The sequence below is a fragment of the Lampris incognitus genome, chromosome 21 (genome assembly GCF_029633865.1).
Source record: "Lampris incognitus isolate fLamInc1 chromosome 21, fLamInc1.hap2, whole genome shotgun sequence".
NCBI lineage: Eukaryota > Metazoa > Chordata > Actinopteri > Lampriformes > Lampridae > Lampris > Lampris incognitus.
The window spans coordinates 620057-643007 of record NC_079231.1 but is presented as its reverse complement, the minus strand read 5'-3'; the positions used below and the strand labels follow the sequence as shown (position 1 = coordinate 643007).

Here is a 22951-nt window from a genome sequence, read left to right as displayed (position 1 = left end):
TATATGTTCATATGTTTTATGTTTGTGCTTGTAGTTTTTCTTTGAATGTTTGTTTGTTTACTTGTTTGGATATCGGTTTGTATGCTTGTGTTAACTGTTGACCTGAGACGAAGGCAGACATGAAAAACATGTCTTTCTCCTTTTAACTGACTGTCTGTGTGTGTGTCTGTCTTTCAGAGGTCAGTTCTCTTTCCAGTTCTGATGGTCCTGTGGCAGTTCTTCATGCTCAGTCTGTTCAGCTTGGAGCCTCAACAAGTCAAGGTAACAACACAGGAAAACATCAACATGATGGAACTGGGCTGGACCAGAACTAAAGGTCCTAGTCCTGGTTCAGGCTCACAAAACTCCATCAAGCTTCCTGTTCAAGTTCGACTCCAGTGTCAGTTTTATTCAGAGTGCAATGAAATGCTTGTGCTTTGGCTCTCTGCCTTAACACAAGGAACACAAGGACACACCATCCCAAAAGAAAAGCATAACTCAATGAATTCATACATTCTATATACAATATAGACAAGTACACGACAACACGACAACATGAGGTGCATATGGGTGCGTCAGCTGTTCAGCAACCTGACTGTGTGCTGAAAGAAACCGTCACTGAGACGGATGGTGTGTGATGTGATGCTCCGGTAATGTTTTTTAGATGGAAGGAGCGAGAACACAACATGAGCAGACTTCCTGACGTCTTTAATGATGTGTTGGGCTTTCCTTCTGCGGCGAGTGGTGTAAATATTAGGAAGCTGTGGTAGTTCCATGCCAGGGATTTCTACTGCTGTCTTTACAGTCCTTTGCAGCAGTCTGCAGTCCTGAGCAGTCAGGTTGCCAAACCACACTGTGATACAGTCTGCCAACACACTCTGTGGTACTGCGATTAAAGTTCTTAAGGTTTGGTACTCATACCAAAACTTGGAGGTGCCTTAGAAAATACTGTCTCTGCTGTGCCTTCTTCAGGATGCAGTTGGTGTTGAGAGACCATATGAGGATGTCTGTGATGTGTAAAACAAGAAATCTGAAACAGTTCACAATTTCAAGATGACCAGTTGATGTAAATAAGAATGTGATTTTCTCTGATCTTTCTAAAGTCAACAATGATTTCTTTTGTCTTATTGACATTGAGAGAGAGATTTTTATCATGGCACCATATGATTAAATCTTCCACTTCCCTCCTGAAAAGGCCCTCTCATCACTGTCACTTATTAGTCCAAACACTGGTGTCATCTGCGAATTTAATGATGCTTTTATTGTCATATTTGGCAGCACAGTTGTGTGTAAACAGACTGTACAATAGGGGACTGAGACAGCAGCCCTGAGCTGCACCGGTCCTAAGAACTAATGTAGATGAGTATGTTGTACCTATTCTACCAGTCTGGAGCCTGCCTGTCAGGAAATCAAATTGCCAATTACAGATAGTTACCCAGACCAATTGTATTAAAAGTAGAGCTGTAATCAATAAACAACATTCTGACATACTACCGTTCAAAAGTTTGGGATCACCCAAACAATTTTGTGTTTTCCATGAAAAGTCACACTTATTCACCACCATATGTTGTGAAATGAATAGAAAATAGAGTCAAGACATTGACAAGGTTAGAAATAATGATTTGTATTTGAAATAAGATTCTTTTTACATCAAACTTTGCTTTCGTCAAAGAATCCTCCATTTGCAGCAATTACAGCATTGCAGACCTTTGGCATTCTAGCTGTTAATTTGTTGAGGTAATCTGGAGAAATTGCACCCCACGCTTCCAGAAGCAGCTCCCACAAGTTGGATTGGTTGGATGGGCACTTCTTGCGTACCATACGGTCAAGCTGCTCCCACAACAGCTCAATGGGGTTCAGATCTGGTGACTGCGCTGGCCACTCCATTACCGATAGAATACCAGCTGCCTGCTTCTGCTCTAAATAGTTCTTGCACAATTTGGAGGTGTGTTTAGGGTCATTGTCCTGTTGTAGGATGAAATTGGCTCCAATCAAGCGCTGTCCACTGGGTATGGCATGGCGTTGCAAAATGGAGTGATAGCCTTCCTTATTCAGAATCCCTTTTACCCTGTACAAATCTCCCACCTTACCAGCACCAAAGCAACCCCAGACCATCACATTACCTCCACCATGCTTAACAGATGGCGTCAGGCATTCTTCCAGCATCTTTTCATTTGTTCTGCGTCTCACAAACGTTCTTCTTTGTGATCCAAACACCTCAAACTTGGATTCATCCGTCCACAACACTTTTTTCCAGTCTTCCTCTGTCCAATGTCTGTGTTCTTTTGCCCATCTTAATCTTTTTCTTTTATTGGTCAGTCTCAGATATGGCTTTTTCTTTGCCACTCTGCCCTGAAGCCCAGAATCCCGCAGCCGCCTCTTCACTGTAGATGTTGACACTGGTGTTTTGCGGGTACTATTTAATGAAGATGCCAGTTGGGGACCTGTGAGGCGTCTGTTTCTCAAACTAGAGACTCTAATGTACTTATCTTCTTGCTCAGTTGTGCAACGCGGCCTCCCACTTCTTTTTCTACTCTGGTTAGAGCCTGTTTGTGCTGTCCTCTGAAGGGAGTAGTACACACCGGTGTAGGAAATCTTCAATTTCTTAGCAATTTCTCGCATGGAATAGCCTTCATTTCTAAGAACAAGAATAGACTGTCGAGTTTCAGATGAAAGTTCTCTTTTTCTGGCCATTTTGAGCGTTTAATTGACCCCACAAATGTGATGCTCCAGAAACTCAATCTGCTTAAAGGAAGGTCAGTTTTGTAGCTTCTGTACCGAGCTAAACTGTTTTCAGATGTGTGAACATGATTGCACAAGGGTTTTCTAATCATCAATTAGCCTTCTGAGCCAATGAGAAAACACATTGTACCATTAGAACACTGGAGTGATAGTTGCTTGAAATGGGCCTCTATACACCTATGTAGATATTGCACCAAAAACCAGACATTTGCAGCTAGAATAGTCATTTACCACATTAGCAATGTATAGAGTGTATTTCTTTAAAGTTAAGACTAGTTTAAAGTTATCTTCATTGAACAGTACAGTGCTTTTCCTTCAAAAATATGGACATTTCAATGTGATCCCAAACTTTTGAATGGTAGTGTAGGTATTTTTCTTTTCAAGGTGTACTAAATTAGTATGCAGAGCCAGTGAGATAGCGTCATCTACAGATCTGTTGGAACAGTACACAAACTGTAATGGGTCAAGGGTAGCAGGAATATTAGATTTTATATATCAGAATCATGTTTATTGGCCATGTAAGTTTTCAAATACATGTGATTTGACTCCAGTTTCATGGTCCCCAGTGTACTGGATTGGATATGATATATTCAGTCTTTCCAGGCACTTCATAATAACAGAGGTCAAAGCAACAGTTCATTAAGGCAAGATACAGAGGCACAATGGTAGTTCTCTTAAAACACAGTGGAACCACACATAATGACAGGGACAGGTTAAAAATGTCAGTAAAAGCATGAGGTAGCTGAGTGTAACATGCCTTGAGGACACGGGAAGGGATGCCGTCTGGGCCAGCAGCTTTATGAGCCTTAACCCTTTTAAAAGTTTTCATCACATCAGCTTCTGTCACCTGTTGATCAGCTTCATTGGGTGGGCATTGTCCTGCTGTCACCAAGTTGTGAGCTTCAAAGCAGGCATAAAAGTTGGTAAACTGAGGCGTCCGGGTAGTGTAGCGGTCTATTCCGTTGCCTCCCAACACGGGGATCGCCGGTTCGAATCCCAGTGTTGCCTCCGGCTTGGTCGGGCATCCCTACAGACACTATTGGCCGTGTCTGCAGGTGGGAAGCCAGATGTGGGTATATGTCCTGGTCGCTGCACTAGCGCCTCCTCTGGTTGGTCAGGACGCCTGTTTGGGGGAGCGGGGGAACTGGGAGGAATAGTGTGATCCTCCCATGCGCTACGTCCCCCTGGTGAAACTCCTCACTGTCGGGTGAAAAGTGATGACTCCACATGTATCGGAGGAGACATGGTAGTCTGCAGCCCTCCCCGGATCGACAGAGGGGGTGGAACAGCGACTGGGACGGCTCAGAAGAGTGGGGTAATTGGCTGTGTACAATTGGGGGGGAAAGGGGGAAGAAAAAAAAAAGTTGTTAAGCTCATCCTGGAGAAAGGCAGGGGTGTTGATAGCCACACTGTGTTTAGATTTATTGTCCAAAATCACCTGCAGCCCCCTCCACATGCACTGTGAGTCACAGCCACTGTAGTCATTTTCCAGTTTGTCCCTATATTGTCTTTTAGCAGCTTGGATGGCTCTCTGTAAGTCATATCTGGTTTGTTTGTTTCTGTTTTTTTGTAGCATTCCTTGTCCCCTGATTTAAAAGCAGTGGTACGCTCCCTCAACCTCAGGCAGATGTCACTGTTAATCCAGGGCTTCTGGTTGGGGTAGGAGCGAGTAGTCCATACTGGGATACAGTTATCCACACAGAATTCAACATAGCCGGTGACCGATTCAGCATACTCGGCCAAACTGGAGGCTGGATCCTTACAGACTGACCAGTCTGTTGGTTCAAAACATCCCTGAAGTTCGGATTCGTGTTCTCTAGTCCAGCACTGTACTGTCCTCACAGCGGGCTGCATGCACTTTACTTTCTGCTTGTAGGCAGGAAGCAAGAGCACTGACAGGTGGTCTGATTTCCCAAAATGAGGTCGTGGGATAGACCTGTAAGCTGCCTTGATCGTGGAGTAACAATGGTCGAGAGTGTCACTGCGTCTGGTTGGGCAGGTGACATGTTAAGTTTTGGTAGCACAGATTTCAGGTTGCGGTGGTTAAAGTCCCCCGCCACAGTTGAAATGGCCTCAAGGTGCAATTTGTCCTGCCTGCTAATGGCTCTATACAGTTCGTCCAGCGCCGCTGCGGCAGTACCTGGTGGCAGTATGTAGATAGCAGTAAACAACAGGCGGGGGAATTCCCTTGGGAGAATGGTCTGCACCTTATTGTTAGTTGTTCCAACACTTGCGAACAGGACTGAAAGACTATTTCCACGTCAGTGCACCATGAATTGTTAACAAAGATGCCTATACCGCCTCCCTTTACCTTGCCAGTACACATCATGGACCGCTCCACGCGGTACACAGAAAAACCCTCCGGTTGTATTGCCCTGTCAGGTGTATTAGATCCCAGCCAAGTCTCTGTAAAGCAGAACACACAACGCTCCTTCATGTCCCTTTGAGAGCTTATTTAACAATGAAGTTCGTCCAGATATTAGACAGCAGTATCCTGGGAATGGGGGCGGGGGGCGGGGGTAGGACGCTGTCATAGCCTCACCAGGGCACCACCTTGTTTACCCCACCTCCGGCAGCACTGTCTGCTGCCGTTACTCCATGGTGGTAGCTTGTTGTTATAGGTAATCTCTCTCGGCAAGCCCCGCGGCTTCCAGCTGTTGGGAACGTCTGATCTTAAATGAAGCGGGGCAGGCTAAGCTAACTGCTAGCCCGTGCAGACCAGCACTTCCGACAGTCATCATGGCTAGCGTTCGTCCCCTGGACAGTGGTTTTTTTGTTTAGTTTGGATATGTGTGTTCTTGTAGTTTTTGGATGTGTTTTTTTGTCTTTGTGTTGCACTGCTGTGGGCTGGAGGAAACGGCATTTCGTTTCATTTCATGTGCGCATGTACATGAAATGAAACGGGAAAGTGTCCCTGATTCCTGATCTTCCATCCAGTAGAGTCTGGCGATCATAGGTAATTGTGCAAGACACGTTTTGTGCAACAAAAGCGACATAAAATGAAAACAAAGAGATGAGAGTAGCGAGTAACCGTAGTAGGGCGCCATCTTCTATCTCATCACATGTTCTTTTGGCGGTCTTTGTTTCATAAGAAGTTCAATAAATAAATTCACATTTACATGTCAGTAGGTTTGTAATGACACAGATTTCAACTTGGACCAGTTAGACCAGAAGTCCTTGAGGTTCAGTTCACTAAATTGTGCTCAGTGTGATCCTGAAAACAGTTCAGTGTTGAATATTGTCCTCATGAAGACCATTTTAGTAGCTGAGTCAGAGACCACGCTCAGACTGAAATCCCACCCAACTCAAAGCTTTATCCTCCAATGCGACACAGATAAGATGTTTAAGAAATATTGCTAATATATCAATATTGTGAATAAAATACTGTCCTAGAATGGTTAAATACTATTTGAGATGTGGCTGTTTGACTTGAGTCTGTATAGACACAGTTCATGTGGATGTTATGTGGTTCTTTAAGGCTCAGGTTGTATGAGATTGTATTATATTGACATTATTGGCACCATGGCTTCCTCCTCTTAAGTTCTTTCTGAGGTTTCACACATATTTTTCCATTAAACGGTTTTTATTTTAATTCTAGAATTTTTCCACATTAAAATGGCTTGTAAGTATAGATGTCTACTGTCTTACTGTGTTGACCCTCACTGTGTGAAAGAAGCTGACTGGAACTGTGATTTACAGCAAATACATACAATTAACTAAATGATGAACCAATGAGTTTTAAGGAAACAACTTTGATATCAGAGGGGCGTGGCCACAGCAGAACGTAGTTATAGAAGAAAAGACGTTGCTGGAAGTCGGAGGAAAGATTATCACCGATTTAATGTGTGAGGAGCTTCCTCCATTTGTAAGTGTGTATGTTTGTAATGATGTGTATCGTACCTGACTGCTGTTTGGAAAAGTTGCTTGTGAAATGACTTGAGTTCTGTCATGAGAGTCGTGTGTGGTTTCTTGGGGCATGTTTCAGGATGGATGTATGAAAGGGTTCACTTTCAATAAGAATTAGATCTAGTGTGATGGCAAAGTAGTTCTTCCTTTGTTTCTGCTCCTAGGTGCCACCTCCCCTACAGTGTGCAGTGTGGGGACATCTTCAGTGGCCAGCATGGGCTCCCCGGGTCCAAAAAGAACTGGTTCTGGTACAGGAAACACACTGAAGGTAACATTGTCTTATTACTTCTTTCCAAACAAGCAGTTTATAAGTTAACATTGATCAAATAAAGCATTATGAAAACTTAAACAAACTTCTGCCGCTGTCCTGATTGAACTCATGAACTTGTCGGTATTTATCAATTTCATAAATCACCCTATATGATGACATCATTTAATTTGTGATAAGTTCATGCTATGCAATACAATTTATGTCGCTTGCTTCTGGACTGTCTTCTCTGATAGCGCCTGCGGCTTCCAAAACTCCAATGTTCTGCATTAACCGATCAGAACACAGATCATATCTGTGAATGTTCTCATTCATCAAGGTCATGGATAACTCAGATCATGTTCTGCATTAACCAATCAGAACACAAATCAGATCATGTTCTGCATTAACCAATCGGAACACAGATTATGTTCTTCATTAACCAATCAGAACACAGATCATGTTCTGCATTAACCAGTCAGAACACAGATCATGTTCTGCATTAACCAATTAGAACACAGATAATGTTCTGCATTAACCAGTCAGAACACAGATCATGTTCTGCATTAACCAATTAGAACACAGATTATGTTCTGCATTAACCAATCAGAACACATATTATGTTCTGCATTAACCAACACAGATCATGTTCTGCATTAACCAATCAGAACACATATTATGTTCTGCATTAACCAACACCGATCATGTTCCGCATTAACCAGCCAGAACACAGATTATGTTCTGCATTAACCAATCAGAACACAAATAATGATGAGAGGTTTCTCAAATCAAGACATCAAGACTTCATTCATTAAAAAAAATCTACTATGTTTAGTAATTAGATGATACTAGTTTGATTATTTAAAAGTTTTTTAGCTAGTTTTGTCCACTCATTCATGTGTGTTGTGTGTTCAGGCTGATGTTAGCAAGAGAGGCAATGTAGCTAAAGCCAACTTTACTTCAGTAACAAGCGTTTCATGCTAACAGGCTCATTTAACTAGTGGCTTTGATTAACACCAAATGCATGCCCGCTGACATTGCAATGTTGTTTCTTCTTGCTGTGGCAAAAAGGAATGAATGAGCGGCTGTAGAGGATTGGTCTCCTGTCCCAGCGCCTGTGTTGGGTTCAGAGTTGACATTTGTCAAATCACATGGGAGTACATGTGGAACTAATTCGGATTGGTCAACGAGTGGAATTACATTGCTGCCACATTTCTGTGTGTAATGGTTATAACATGACATCACACACAACTTGGCGCTGCACCCCGTGGTGTTTGAAAATGTAGTTGTGTACCATGAGCCTCAGCGCCTCAGAGCTGGATTTCTATGCTACTGCATTACCGAGATTGTGCTTATGAAGAGATAAAGTAATAAAAGTAGTGCATTTGTCAGTAAAGTCATCATCATCGGCGGTCACTCGGGGTCGAGTATGACTGTCCTCCTTCTTGGTCCTTGTGGGTCGTCAGGTGGGCGAAGAGGCCAATCCTGGAGCCGCATATTTTGGGGCAGGGGTGGGCGGAGGTAATTGTGGGATTGGTTTGGGCCTTTTTGGTGGAAACTCCCTCCTTTCTGCGTCTGCGCTTGTCTTCTGCAGCACGTCGGAGATCATTATTATAAAGTGCAGCTCCTTCCCGGACAAGTTTTCTCCAGGTCGCCCTGTTGGTTGCTGTGTCCTCCCAGGTCTTAGGATCTATGTGGCATTTTTTGATGTTCGTTTGGATGTTATCCTTATACCTTTTCTTTTGACCACCCGGGGCACGTTGTCCTGTGAGAAGCTGGGAGTATAGGACTTGTTTTGGAAGGCGAGGGTCAGGCATACGGATGACATGGCCAGTCCATCTGAGCTGGTGTTGGGCAATGGTGGCAGTGATAGCGGGAATGTTAGCCTCCTCCAGGACGCTGGTGTTGGTGCATCTATCTTCCCAGGTGATCTTGAGGATTTTTCGAAGGCACCTCTGAATATGTGCCTCTAGTGCCTTTAGGTGCCTGCTGTATATGGTCCAGGATTCTGATCCATACAGTAGGGTGGGCAACACTAACACTCTGTAGACCAGAATTTTCATCCTGGCCTGGAGGTCACGGTTTTCAAAGACTCTTTTCCTCAGTCTTGAGAAAACCCCACTGGCACAACTGAAGCGGTGATGTATTGCCTCATCAATATTAGCTTTGGAGGACAGGAGGCTTCCGAGGTATGTAAAGTGGTCCACATTTTCCAGTCTGGTTTTGTCAACATAGATAGTTGGGGGTGGAGCAAGGTTATTTAAGAGGTCACTCGATGATGAAACGTTTCTCCCAATAAACATTGTGTCCAGATGACCTGATTCACCTTCCTGGGACTTCCTCACCTGGGTTATGGAGCATCAAGACAAGTAGTAGTGATGTTCAGGGTTAGTTGTAGTAGTACTGATGGTAGTATATTTAATGTCTTTCTGGGACTTCCTCAACTGGGTTAAGGAGCATCAAGACAAGTGGTAGTGATGTTCAGTGTTAGTTGTAGTAGTACTGATGGTAGTAGTATATTTAATGTCTTTCTGGGACTTCCTCACCTGGGTTATGAAGCATCAAGACAATTATTAGTGATGTTCAGTATTAGTTGTAACAGACTAATGATAGTAGTATATTTAATGTCTTTCTGGGACTTCCTGACCTGGGTTATGAAGCATCAAGACAAGTAGTAGTGATGTTCAGTGTTAGTTGTAGTAGTACTGATGGTAGTAGTATATTTAATGTCTTTCTGGGACTTCCTCACCTCGGTTATGGAGCATCAAGACAAGTAGTAGTGATGTTCGGTGTTAGTTGTAGTAGTACTGATGGTAGTAGTATATTTAATGTTTTTCTGGGACTGCCTCACCTGGGTTATGGAGCATCAAGACAAGTAGTAGTGATATTCAGTGTTAGTTGTAGTAGTACTGATGGTAGTGGTATATTTAATGTCTTTCTGGGACTTCCTCAACTGGGTTATGGAGCATCAAGACAAGTAGTGATGTTCAGTGTTAGTTGTGGTAGTACTGATGATAGTATATTTAATGTCTTTCTGGGACTTCCTCACCTGGGATATGGAGCATCAAATCAAATCAATTTTATTTGTATAGCCCAATATCACAAATTACAAATTTGCGTCAGTGGGCTTAACAGCAACACAACATCCTGTCCTTAGACCCTCTCATCGGATAAGGAACAACGCCCTAAAAAAAACACCTTTAACAGAGAGAAAAAATAAGAAACCTCAGGGAGAGCAACAGAGGAGGGATCTCTCTCCCAAGACGGATAACGTGCAGTAGATGTTGTGTTTACGCAATTTACACAATACAACATTGAAAGGGTAACAGAATTATAATGGACTTGTAAAATTCATGAAGAATATGATGCACAGGATGCCAAGCAGTGTCCAGACACCATCGGAACAGTCCAGGACCCAAGCCACGCGACCAGCATCATCATGTAAAAAGAAAATTGTGAGGAGAGGAATGGCAGGCAGCGTCCAGGTGGCAACTACCATCACCACAGAGATCTGGGAGGAGAACCAACTGCAAGTGCACACAAGGGAGACTCACATGACACCATTCAAACACAGAAAAAGAGAAAGGAGAAGACATTATTCAGAGAGAGAGAAAAGACATGTTAGAGAAGAGAACAGTTTGCAACTTAAAGGCAACTAATTGTAAGCTAAGGCAAAAAGACGAGTTTTAACTTTGGATTTAAAGGACTCAACAGACTCTGATTGTCTGATGGCAGCAGGCAGGTTATTCCACAACAATGGAGCCCGATAGGAAAAGGCCCTGCCACCAGCTGACTCCTTTTTAACTTTGGGTACACACAGGAGCCCTGTATTTTCAGAATGAAGAGCTCAAGATGGAATGTATGGTTTAAGGAGATCAACCGGGTAAGATGGGGCAAGCCCATTTAGGATTGTATAAGTCAGCAGAGGCACCTTGTATTCTGATCTAACATGGATAGGAAGCCAATGAAGGGAGGCAAGAGTTGGTGTAATATGGTCAAATTTCCTAGATTTAGTTAGGATTCTAACAGCAGCATTCTGAACCATCTGAATACTTTTAGTATTAGCATGTGGCAGACCTGAGAACAGAACATTACAATAATCAAGTCTGGATGAAACAAATGCATGTATTAGAGTCTCTGCGTCAGCCATGGAGAGAAAAGACCAAATTTTAGCCATGTTACGAAAGTGAAAAAAGGCAGTCTTGGTGATTTCTTTAATGTGCTTATCAAAGGAAAGGCTGGGATCAAACATAACACCAAGATTTTTAGCTGCCACACTTTGTGAAACCACAGAGTTGTCGATTGTTATCGTTACTTGATCAAATTGGTGTCTGTGTCTAGCAGGGCCAATGACCAGCATCTCGGTTTTATCTGAATTTAAAAGCAGAAAGTTAAATGACATCCAGTTTTTCACAGTAGCCAAGCAGGCCTCTAAGTTAGTGATTTGAGTATGATCATCAGCCCTTATAGGCACATACAGCTGAGTATCGTCAGCATAGCAATGGAAATATATTCCTTAACTGTGTATACTATGGCCAAGAGGTGTAATGTAAAGAGAGAAAAGTAGAGGGGCAAGTACTGAGCCCTGAGGCACACCATATTTAACGTCAGAAAATTTTGATATAATATTACTATAGCAGACACAATGTGTTTTTCCAGATAAGTAGGACTTAAGCCAAGAGAGAGCTAAGCCAGAGACACCAAAATTACAATTTAATCTATCTAAAGTATACAGTGATCAATGGTGTCAAAGGCTGCACTGAGGTCCAGTAGTAGAAGCACAGAAGTGGAATCAGAGTCGATAGCTAGTAAGAGATCATTTACCACTCTGGTCAGAGCAGTTTCATTGGAGTGACAGGGCCTGAAAGCCAACTGAAAAGGTTCATATAGATGGTTTTCTTTTATATGGGTCAAAAGTTGTTGATACACAACTCTCTCTAGTACTTTAGAGAAGAATGGAAGATTAGAGACTGGCCGATAGTTATTAAGAGATCCTGGATCAAGGTGCGTTTTTTTAAGTAGAGGTTTAACCACAGCTGTCTTAAAACTGCTGGGAACAATGCCAGTAGTAAGAGATAAATTAACGATGTCTAGCATTGTAGGCCCAAGAAAAGGCCAGAGGTCTTTAAAAAGTTTTTCTGGTAAGGGATCAAGTAAGCAAGCAGTTGGTTTAGAAGCTGACACGAACTTAGTCAAAGTATCAAGAGAGATAGTCTTAAAAGCTGTAATAACTGGAACTGTCAGGGACTCATTGTATAGATGTGAATTTGGAAAGACAGGATCTGCAGGAGTAGCTGGAGTTGATGAACTAATTCTGTTTAAGATCTCATCAACCTTATTGCAGAAAAAATCTAGAAATTCATGGGCCATGAATGCTGAGCAGCTAATAGACGGCTGCTTTTTAGTAAGTTTAGATACAGTGTCAAAAGATAAATCTGGGTTTATGTTCATTAATAGTGATTAAGTGAGAGAGGTACGCTGTTTTTGCAGCATATAAAGCACGCTTGTATTTCAATAAACACTCGTGCCACGATAGGTAAAAAACTTCCCATTTTAATTTTCGCCATTTACGTTCCAGTCTCCTGCAGGTGTGCTTAAGAGCACGTGTCTCATCATTAAACCAAGGTGTAGGCCACTTTAGTCACCTGGCTCTGGTAGTGAGAGGTGCAACTGAATCCAGGAGACTAGAGAGGGCCACATTTGAGTCACTAGTGAAATTTTCAACAGAGTCAGTTACCACAGTGAAAGGAGCCAAGACTTCAGGCAGCTGCTGGCCAAATGCAGCTACAGTGGAGGGACCGATATGGCGAGTGGCAATTACATCTGTGCTGACATTAACTGGACAGGCCAATAATGCTTCAAATTTGATGAGAAAATGATCTGACAGCAGATGTGGTTGGTAAGACATTCAGATCAGAAACAGCTATTCCTTTAGATAAAACCAAATCAAGGGTGTTACCACTGCAATGAGTCGACTCTTGAACAAACTGAGTGAACCCAAAAGTATCAACTAGTGCCAGAAAGGCTTTACTTAAAGGATCAGCAGCCTTATTCAGATGAATATTGAAATCACCTAGAATTAGAATCTCATCAGAGTGAGTAACAAGGTCTGAGACAAAGTCTCCAAGTTCTTCAAGAAATAATGAGTAACAGCCCGGAGGCCAATAGAGTATCACAATTTGGACTGAGCCAAGTCTATTCATGGCTAAGGGAGATGGACCAAGAACATGAGACTCAAAAGACTAGAATTTAGATCCAAGTCCGGAAGTCAGATTGAAAATAGATTTATATATTAAGGCAACACCCCCACTTTGTTTATTTGCCCGAGCTACATGGGCATAAGTATAGTCAGGTGGGAAAGCTTCATTTAAGGGAAGGAAAACATTTGGTTTCAGCCATGTTTCACATAACCTAATCATATCAAAACTATGTTCAAGAATCAGATCATTTATTAGTAAGGCTTTGGTAGACAGTGATCTGATATTTATGACACCACATTTAAGCGTCTTGTGGAAGTGATCAGTAGTAGGTAGAGCTTTAGAGCTACCAATAGGTGAAAGATTAATTGGAATTAGACACCTTGTTGAGAGTTTTGGCCACCAACACTTTGGACGATATCTGGTAACATTCTTGATAACATTAGCTGTTTGGTTCTGTAGATTATTAGGTACTTTGTCGCACATTTCACCGCTACCAGTGGTAGGAATAATTACTAGATTGTTGTGATTCACACATTTAGGAGAGGAGAGCTTGGGAGCAATACAGCAGGGTAGGGAGACAGTCTCAATGTTATAGACCAAGCTATCAGACTGATAATCTACACTATGAGAAATTCCCTGACTAACATTAATGAAACTACTTGACTCCACATCCGCACTAGATAGGTTTAAATCACCTGCAACCTGCTGAAGGTTAAGTCCCTAGTGTCAAACTAAACGTAAACAGCTATCTATATTGCTAGACAAAAGAGCGGTGCCGTCCCCAGTAGGGTGAATGCCGTCCGTTTTCAGCAGGTAAGGGCGGCCCCAGAAAGAAGGTCAGTTATCAATGAAACTGAATCCCTGCTTATTACAGTAATGAGCCAGCCAGCGGTTCATTGAGGTGAGCCTACTGTACTGTATCTCATCATTGACCCTCACAGGTAAGGGACCAGAGACAATTTATCGATGTCGACACATCTTTCTGGCAAACTTAAGCATTCTGACTAGGCTGGCTTTTGTGATCTCTGATTGCTTCATCCTAGCAGTATTGGTGCCGACACGAATAAGAATGTTGCTGAAAGTAGTGGTGCTGTGTGCCTGGGTTCCCTGACTCTCCCTCCGTGATGCCAGCACCCTAAGATTATCCTCTATGTCGGAGACTCTGGCCCCGGGTAAACAGTGAACCAAGGCTGGCGAAGCTAATCTAACATTGCGGGTAATGGAGTCTCCTAGTACTAGCGTGCGTTGCTTTACTCTGTCGACAGAAGCGGGAGAAGCACGATGGCTGATAGAACTACCAACAGGGCTGGTGAGGGGTGAAAACCGGTTTGTAGTCGAGAGAGGTGACTGCAGACCAGGCCACGTGACCGATGTCTTGCTCTTTCGAGCCTTCCCACGCCGGTAAACAGAGACAAACTCCGTCACATCTGCCAACGAAGCTGAGCTAGTGCTAACAATAGCAGGTCTGCTGTCAGGCCCGGGGCTACTGAGCTAGTGCTAACAATAGCAGGTCTGCTGTCAGGCCCGGGGATACTGAGCTAGTGCTAACAATAGCAGGTCTGCTGTCAGGCCCGGGGATACTGAGCTAGTGCTAACAATAGCAGGTCTGCTGTCAGGCCCGGGGCTCCTGAGCTAGTGCTAACAATAGCAGGCCTGCTGTCAGGCCCGGGGCTAAGGCTATCTGGAGTGCCCGTCACATCTAACGTAATCCTAGCCGAAAGCAGCTGCTCTAACTCACGGACACGTCTCTCTAGTAGAGACAACCTGTCTGTAACTACGGAGCAGTCACCACCAACCATCGTTTTAACGAGACTGCTTTGACTGCGAATGTAATAGAGCTAACTGCTAAGCTAGGCTAAGCTCAAAGCTAGTAACAAACTGGGAACAAGAAGCTACCTACTAAACACAAGATTCGTTCAAGAAAGAAAACTAGATAATCTAACGATAAGTGAACTGAGCACAGAAATTAGCTAAATCAAAACAAAATGAGGTTAGGACAGAATATATAGAAGAACTAGTAAGAAAATAAAAGTTGTCGATCTCACGAAGCCGTCGCCCACGAAGGCGGAAGCTGGAAACAGCTGGTAGTGATCAGTCAACTCGGTGGAAGTGGGCGGATGCCCACGCTAATAGCACACGCAAGACAAGTAGTTGTGATGTTCAGTTTTGGTTGTAGTAGTACTGATGGTAGTAGTATATTTAATGTCTTTCTGGGACTTCCTCACTTGGGTTATGAAGCATCAAGACAAGTAGTAGTGATGTTCAGTGTTAGTTGTAGTAGTAGTGATGGTAGTAGTATATTTAATGTCTTTCTGGGACTTCCTCACTTGGGTTATGAAGCATCAAGACAAGTAGTAGTGATGTAAAGTGTTAGTTGTAGTAGTAGTGATGGTAGTAGTATATTAAATGTATTTCTGGGACTTCCTCACCTGGGTTATGAAGCATCAAGACAAGTAGTAGTGATATTCAGTGTTAGTTGTAGTAGTATTGATGATAGTAGTATATTTAATGTCTTTCTGGGACTTCCTCACCTGGGTTATGAAGCATCAAGACAAGTAGTAGTGATGTTCAATGTTCGCTGTAGTAGTACTGACGGTAGTAGTATACTTAATGTCTTTGTCTCCACAGCGTTGGCTGACTAGTCCCGTGCGGAGGCTTAGCCAAGGGAAGGCTGACGGACAGAAGAAACCACCAGTTCGCACCAGGAGGCGGGACAACAGGCCTGACCTGGCCACGCCCCTCACCGCCAATACACAAATGGTAAAAAGACCCCACCCCCAACACATAGACACACATTCATGCGTGGGCACGCACACATACACACACACTAATCTGAACACTAATGCAGAGTTATAAATAATACCAAGTTAAATTCCTCGTGCATGTAATGCACATGACAATAAAATCATTTTTGATGCTGGCTCTGATTCAGCACATACCACCAGTCTTACTGCAGTGCTGATTGTGATCCACATACCACCAGTCTTACTGCAGTGGGGTCTAGACATTTTCCAACTGGTTCATGAGATCACCTAAATTTCATGATGTCAACAACTAAAATTACTCCTATCGACCTCAAACCTGAACAGAGAAATAATAGTGAGAGAGATTTCCAAGTCTCTCACGTGGAATGATTAGAATGACTAGTCTCTGGAATGACTAGAAGTGGTTTTCCTTTCATAGTGGGTAGTATTTTTACTCAGGACTTAATTTCTTCTATTGAGAAGCAAACTAAGGAAAATGGTTTTCAGGGCCTTAATGTAAGACTCTTAATGTGCAGTCTAAAAGGGACATTATAGTACTACTACTACTACTACTACTTTCGGCTGCTCCCGTTAGGGATCGCCACAGCAGATCATCTGTTTCCATCTCTTCCTGTCCTCTGGATCTTCCTCTGTCACACCTGCCGCCTGCATGTCCTCCCTCACCACATCCATAAACCTCCTCTTTGGCCTTCCACTTCTCTTCCCTGGCAGCTCCAAATTCAGCATCCTTCTCCCAATATACCCAGCATCTCTCCTCCACACATGTCCAAACCATCTCAATCTTGCCTCTCTTGCTTTGTCTCCAAACCGTCCAGCCTGAGCTGCCCCTCTAATATACTCGTTCCTAATCCTGTCCTTCTTCATCACTCCCAGTGAAAATCTTATCATCTTCAACTCTGCCACCTCCAGCTCCTCCTCCTGTCTTCTCATCAGTGCCACTGTCTCCAAACCATATAACATAGCTGGTCTCACAACCATCTTGTAAACCTTCCCTTTAACTCCTGCTGGTACCCTTCTGTCACACATCACTCCTGACACTCTTCTCCACCCACTCCACCCTGGCTGCACTCTCTTCTTCACCTCTCTTCTGCACTCCCCGGTACTTTGCACTCCCCGGTACTTTGGACAGTTGACCCCAAGTATTTAAACTCATACACCTTCGTCACCTCCACTCCTTACATTCTCACCATTCCACTGTCCTTCCTCTCATTCACACATAGGTATTCTGTCTTGCTCCTACTGACTTTCATTCTTCTTCTCTCCAGTGCATACCTCCACCTCTCCAGGCTATCCTCAACCTGCACTGTACTCTCGCTACAGATCACAATGTCATCCGCGAACATCATAGTCCACGGAGACTCCTGGCTGGTCTCGTCCGTCAACCTGTCCATCATCATTGCAAACAAGAAAGGGCTCAGAGCCGATCCTTGATGTAATCCCACCTCCACCTTGAACCCATCTGTCATTCCAACCACACACCTCACCACTGTCACACTGCCCTCATACATACCCTGCACCACTCCTACATACTTCTCTGCAACTCCCGACTTCCTCTTACAATACCACACCTCCTCTCTCAGCACCCTGTCGTATGCTTTCTCTAAATCCTCAAAGACACAATGTAAATTTTTCTGGCCTTCTCTATACTTCTCCATCAACATTCTCAAAGCAAACATCACATCTGTGGTGCTCTTTCGTGGCATGAAACCATACTGCTGCTCGCTGATCAACTTTACACCTCTGTAGTTAATACAGTTCTGCACATCGCCCTTGTTCTTGAAAATCGGTACCAGTATGCTTCTTCTCCACTCCTCAGGTGTCGTCTCACTTTCAAAGATTGTGTTAAACAATCTAGTTAAAAACCCCACTGCCATCTCTCCTAAACATCTCCATGCCTCCACAGGTATGTCATCAGGACCAACTGCCTTTCCACTCTTCATTCTCCTCATAGTTGCCCACACTTCCTCCTTGCTAATCCACTGAACTTCCTGATTCACCATCCCCACATCATCCAACCTTCTGTCTCTCATTTTCTTCATTCATCAGCCCCTCAGTATTCCTTCCACCTTCTCAGCACACTCTCCTTGTTAGTCAGCACATTTCCGTCTCTACGCTTCATTGCCCTAACTTGCTGCACATCCTTCCCAGCTCAGTCCCTCTTTCTACAAGTCCTTTTCTCCTACCTTAGTGTCTAACCTCTCATACAACTCATCATATGCCCTTTCCTTTGCCTTTGCCACCTCTCTCTTCACTTTACGCTGCGTCTCCTTGTACTCCTGTCTACTTTCTTCATCTCTCTGACTATCCCACTTCTTCTTTGCCAACCTCTTCCTCTGTATAATTTACTGTACTTCCTCATTCCACCAACAAAGTCTCCTTGTCTTCCTTCCTCTGTCCTGATGACACACCAAGTACCTTCCTAGCTGTCTTCCTCACTATTTCTGCAGTGGTTGCCCAGCCATCCGGCAACTCTTCACTACCACCCAGCGCCTGTCTTAACTCCACACAACAGTCTTCCTTCTTCAACTTCCACCTTGGCTCTGCCTTTACTGTCTTCCTCTTCTTGGTCTCCAAAGTCATCCTACAGACCACCATCCGATGCTGCCTAGCTATGTTCTCCCCTGTCACCACCTTGCAGTCTCCAATCCCTTTCAGATCACGCCTCCTACATATGATATAGTCCACCTGTGTGCACTTTCCTCCACTCTTGTACGTCACCCTGTGTTCCTCCCTCTTCTTGAAATATGTATTCACCACAGCCATTTCCATCCTTTTCGCAAAATCCACCACCCTCTGTCCTTCCACATTCCTCTTCTTGACACCATACCTACCCATCACCTCCTCATCACCTCTGTTCCCTTCACCAACATGTCCATTGAAGTCCGCTCCAATCACCACTCTCTCCTCCTTGGGTACCCTCTCCACCATGTCATCCAGCTCACCCCAGAATTCTTCTTTCTCTTCCATCTCACACCCAACTTGCGGGGCATATGTGCTGATAACATTCAGCAATACACCTTCGATTTCCAGCTTCATACTCATCACTCTGTCTGACACTCTCTTCACCTCCAGCACGCTCTTGACATACTCTTCCTTCAGAATTACCCCTACCCCATTTCTCCTCCCATTCACACCATGGTAGAAGAGTTTGAACCCACCTCCGATACTGCTGGCCTTACTCCCCTTCCACCTGGTCTCTTGCACACACAGTATGTCTACCTTTCTTCTTTCCATCATATCAGCCAACTCTCCCTTTACCAGTCGTAGTGCCAACATTCAAAGTTCTGACTCTCACCTCTACACCCCTACCCTTTCTCCTCTCCCGCTGCCTCTGGACATGCCTTCCCCCTCTCCTTCGCCCAACAGTAGCATAGTTTCCACCGGCACCCTGCTGGCCAACAGTACCAGTGGTGATCGTTGGTAACCCGGGCCTCGACTGATCCAGTATGGAAATCTGATTTATGATCCTCATATTTGATTTGGCAAAGATTTTACGCCGGATGCCCTTCCTGACGCAACCCTCCCCACTTATCCAGGCTTGTGACCGGCACTAGTGGCTGGGTTCTAGAAGAGACATTATGGAGTTTAGATATGAATTATGAATAGAAACAAAATGTAAAAACATAAAAAAAAACTACTGGCTGCCTGTTAGCCACTCACTAACCAATCTTCCTGTTCTTTCTTGTTTTCTGTCTTTTATTCAGAAGGGGAGGAGGGAGGAGTGTGTGCAGAGTGGAGGAGAGGAGGAGCCAGAAGAGGAGCCTCACACTCCTCTGCCCCCGCCAATGGACATCATCAAAGACCCCAACAACCCTGAGGTACCGCTCTCTGTTTAAAGTGAATCTTGTCTCTACAGGAACTAAACTACTCAAATCCACCTTTGGTTTGGAACAGTTTGGTGCCCACAGCTCTTAACAGTGTGAAAATTTCTTAAATCTTCCTGTAGTGAATTAATGGTGAAGTTATCAGTTCGTCTCATTTCAGCTGAATGAGCAGATGAAGGTCAGGTCTTCACTCTACACAAGCTGAACTGTGCTTGACATGCATCCCAAAATTCAATGGGCTTTTTTATTATTATCCAAAGCACCATACATCTAAGAGGTAGTTGGCTTGCACAGCATTAGGAGTCTAAACCATGGACTGGAGACTTGTCCCGGCCGGGGTTTGAACCCCTGATCTCTACAGGGAAGCAGGGAAGCCAGCATTCTTACCTACTGAACTGTCCAGCAGCATATAGTGTATCTGTCTAGTTCTGCCCTGCGTGGACTGTGCATTGGTGAACGTTCTGTGGTTGTTTAATGTTGTCTTGCTTAATTCCCTCTCTCTCTCTTTCTCTCTCAATTCAATTCAATTCAATTCAATTCAATTCAATAGGTGCTTTATTGGCATGACATACGTTTGTGTACATATTGCCAAAGCATGTAAAACAACAACACAACACAACACAACAATGATTAAAATAACAGCAACAACAACAATTATGATATCCAACAACAACAGTAGCAATAGGTGCCGTCCCCCACTGTCTCTCAGGTTGTGGCAGGAAAATATAAATCTTACTGCAATGCTCGCCGTTGGCCCCCCTGCCAGGACCACCCCTGCATTGTCCATTTCCTGGTACTCTGGAATTACATGTTCCAGCTCCTTGACAAAAGCCCGTTGCTGATTTTCAGATTTGTCACATTTAAGGAGGAAGTGCACCTCTCAAATGTTTCACATTTAAGGAGGAAGTCTCTCGCTCTCGCTCTCTAGCGCTCTCTGTCTCTCTAAAAAGTCTCGCTGTCTCTCTCTCTCTCTCACTCTCTCTCTCTCTCTTGCTCTCTCTCACTCTCTCTGTCTCAAAAGTCTCTCTCTCTCTCTCTCTCTCTCTCTCTCTCTCTCTCTCTCAATTCAGTTCAATTCGGTGATGCTTTATTGGCATGACTGCATTAATTACAATGTTGCCAAAGCAAAACAGGTCAACAGAGAACTAAACACAAAAACAAACAAAAAAAGGAAAAAGGAATACATTAAACTGGCAGAAACATAGAGCAGCACTTGAACAGCAACTGACAGTAATTGACAGTGTTTTGGTCACTCACTGACCCTTAGGCTATGGCATTCTGACACATATTGTGCCACAAATCAAAATACAGCAGTGGGCTTATCAGTTCCATTTCCATTCACAGGGACCTCCAAGTTGAGCTTCTGGCTTTGTACAAAAATCCTCTCTGATATCTGCTAATCACATTTGGACTTCCTCAGTCTGTTCATCCCACGACATTCATCACGCTATTTGCACCCATGGATTTCATTAGATGAACTCAGAATGCATTTCCCCTGCATCTCTCAGCGTACTCAACCGGAAAAATCTCTCTCTCTCTCGCACTCTGTCTCTCTCTGTCTCTCTCTCGCTCTTGCTCTCTCTCCCTCACTCTCTCTCTCTCGCCCCCTCTCTCTCGCTGTCTGTCTCTCTCTCGCCCCCTCTCTCTCCCTCACTCTCTCTCTCTCGCCCCCTCTCTCTCGCTGTCTGTCTCTCTCTTGCTCTCTCTCAATTATGTTCAGTTCAATTCAATTCAATATGTGCTTTATTGGCATAACATAGATTTTGTACATATTGCCAAAGGATGTAAAACAACAACAACACAACACAACAATGATTATAATAATAACAGCAACAACAACAATGATTATGATATCAAACAACAACAGTAGCAATAGGTGCCGTCCCCTACTGTCTCTCAGGTTGTGGCAGGACAATATAAATCTTGCTGCAATGCTCGCCGCTGCCCCCCTCCCAGGACCACCCGCAGCTTACCTGCATCCTCCATGTCCTGCTACTCTGGAATCACATGTTCCAGCTCCTGGACAAAAGCCCGGCACTGTTTTCCCACGTGTCACATTTAAGGAGGAAGTGCCCCTCTGTCTCCACCTCATCTGTACTGCACTGACCACATGTTCGATGCTCTTTTGGCAACCACGTCTTTTTGTGTCTCCCCTTTTCAATGGCTAGACTGTGGTCACTGAGCCTGTGTTTGGTGAGGGTCTGTCGCTGCTTCCTGTCTCTGACAGTTAAGAGATGTTCTTCCAGATCATAGTTTGTTTTTAGGGCCCGATAGACTTCTAGTTTGTTTTGAGTTTTGATTTGGGCGTTCCAATGTTTCAGATAATTGTTCTTGCTTTGTTTTATAGCTGATTTATCCTCATGTTGGTTTGTTTTATAGCTGATTTATCCTCATGTTGGTTTGTTTTATAGACTGATTTATCCTCATGTTGGTTTGTTTTATAGCTGATTTATCCTCATGTTGGTTTGTTTTATAGACTGATTTATCCTCATGTTGGTTTGTTTTATAGCTGATTTATCCTCATGTTGGTTTGTTTTATAGCTGATTTATCCTCATGTTGGTTTGTTTTATAGCTGATTTATCCTCATGTTGGTTTGTTTTATAGCTGATTTATCCTCATGTTGGTTTGTTTTATAGCTGATTTATCCTCATGTTTGTTTGTTTTATAGCTGATTTATCCTCATGTTTGTTTGTTTTATAGCTGATTTATCCTCATGTTGGTTTGTTTTATAGCTGATTTATCCTCATGTTTGTTTGTTTTATAGCTGATTTATCCTCATGTTGGTTTGTTTTATAGCTGATTTATCCTCATGTTGGTTTGTTTTATAGCTGATTTATCCTCATGTTGGTTTGTTTTATAGTCTGATTTATCCTCATGTTGGTTTGTTTTATAGCTGATTTATCCTCATGTTTGTTTGTTTTATAGCTGATTTATCCTCATGTTTGTTTGTTTTATAGCTGATTTATCCTCATGTTGGTTTGTTTTATAGCTGATTTATCCTCATGTTGGTTTGTTTTATAGTCTGATTTATCCTCATGTTTGTTTGTTTTATAGTCTGTTTTATCCTCATGTTGGTTTGTTTTATAGTCTGATTTATCCTCATGTTGGTTTGTTTTATAGCTGATTTATCCTCATGTTGGTTTGTTTTATAGCTGATTTATCCTCATGTTGGTTTGTTTTATAGTCTGATTTATCCTCATGTTTGTTTGTTTTATAGTCTGTTTTATCCTCATGTTGGTTTGTTTTATAGTCTGATTTATCCTCATGTTGGTTTGTTTTATAGCTGA

The 22951-nt window shown here is 43.3% G+C and overlaps 1 protein-coding gene across 1 annotated transcript in view; it reads left to right on the top strand.

The window, feature by feature from the left end:
• Positions 1 to 22951, top strand: part of kalrnb (kalirin RhoGEF kinase b) — a gene marked incomplete at its 5' end in the record, with an annotated part of 412121 nt that overhangs the window by 329657 nt on the left and 59513 nt on the right. The window contains 4 exons of the mRNA XM_056301536.1: positions 3120 to 3156; positions 6817 to 6895; positions 15703 to 15834; positions 19544 to 19657. Coding sequence (XP_056157511.1) covers positions 3120 to 3156; positions 6817 to 6895; positions 15703 to 15834; positions 19544 to 19657 — 362 coding nt within the window. The remainder of the gene's footprint in view (positions 1 to 3119; positions 3157 to 6816; positions 6896 to 15702; positions 15835 to 19543; positions 19658 to 22951) is intronic.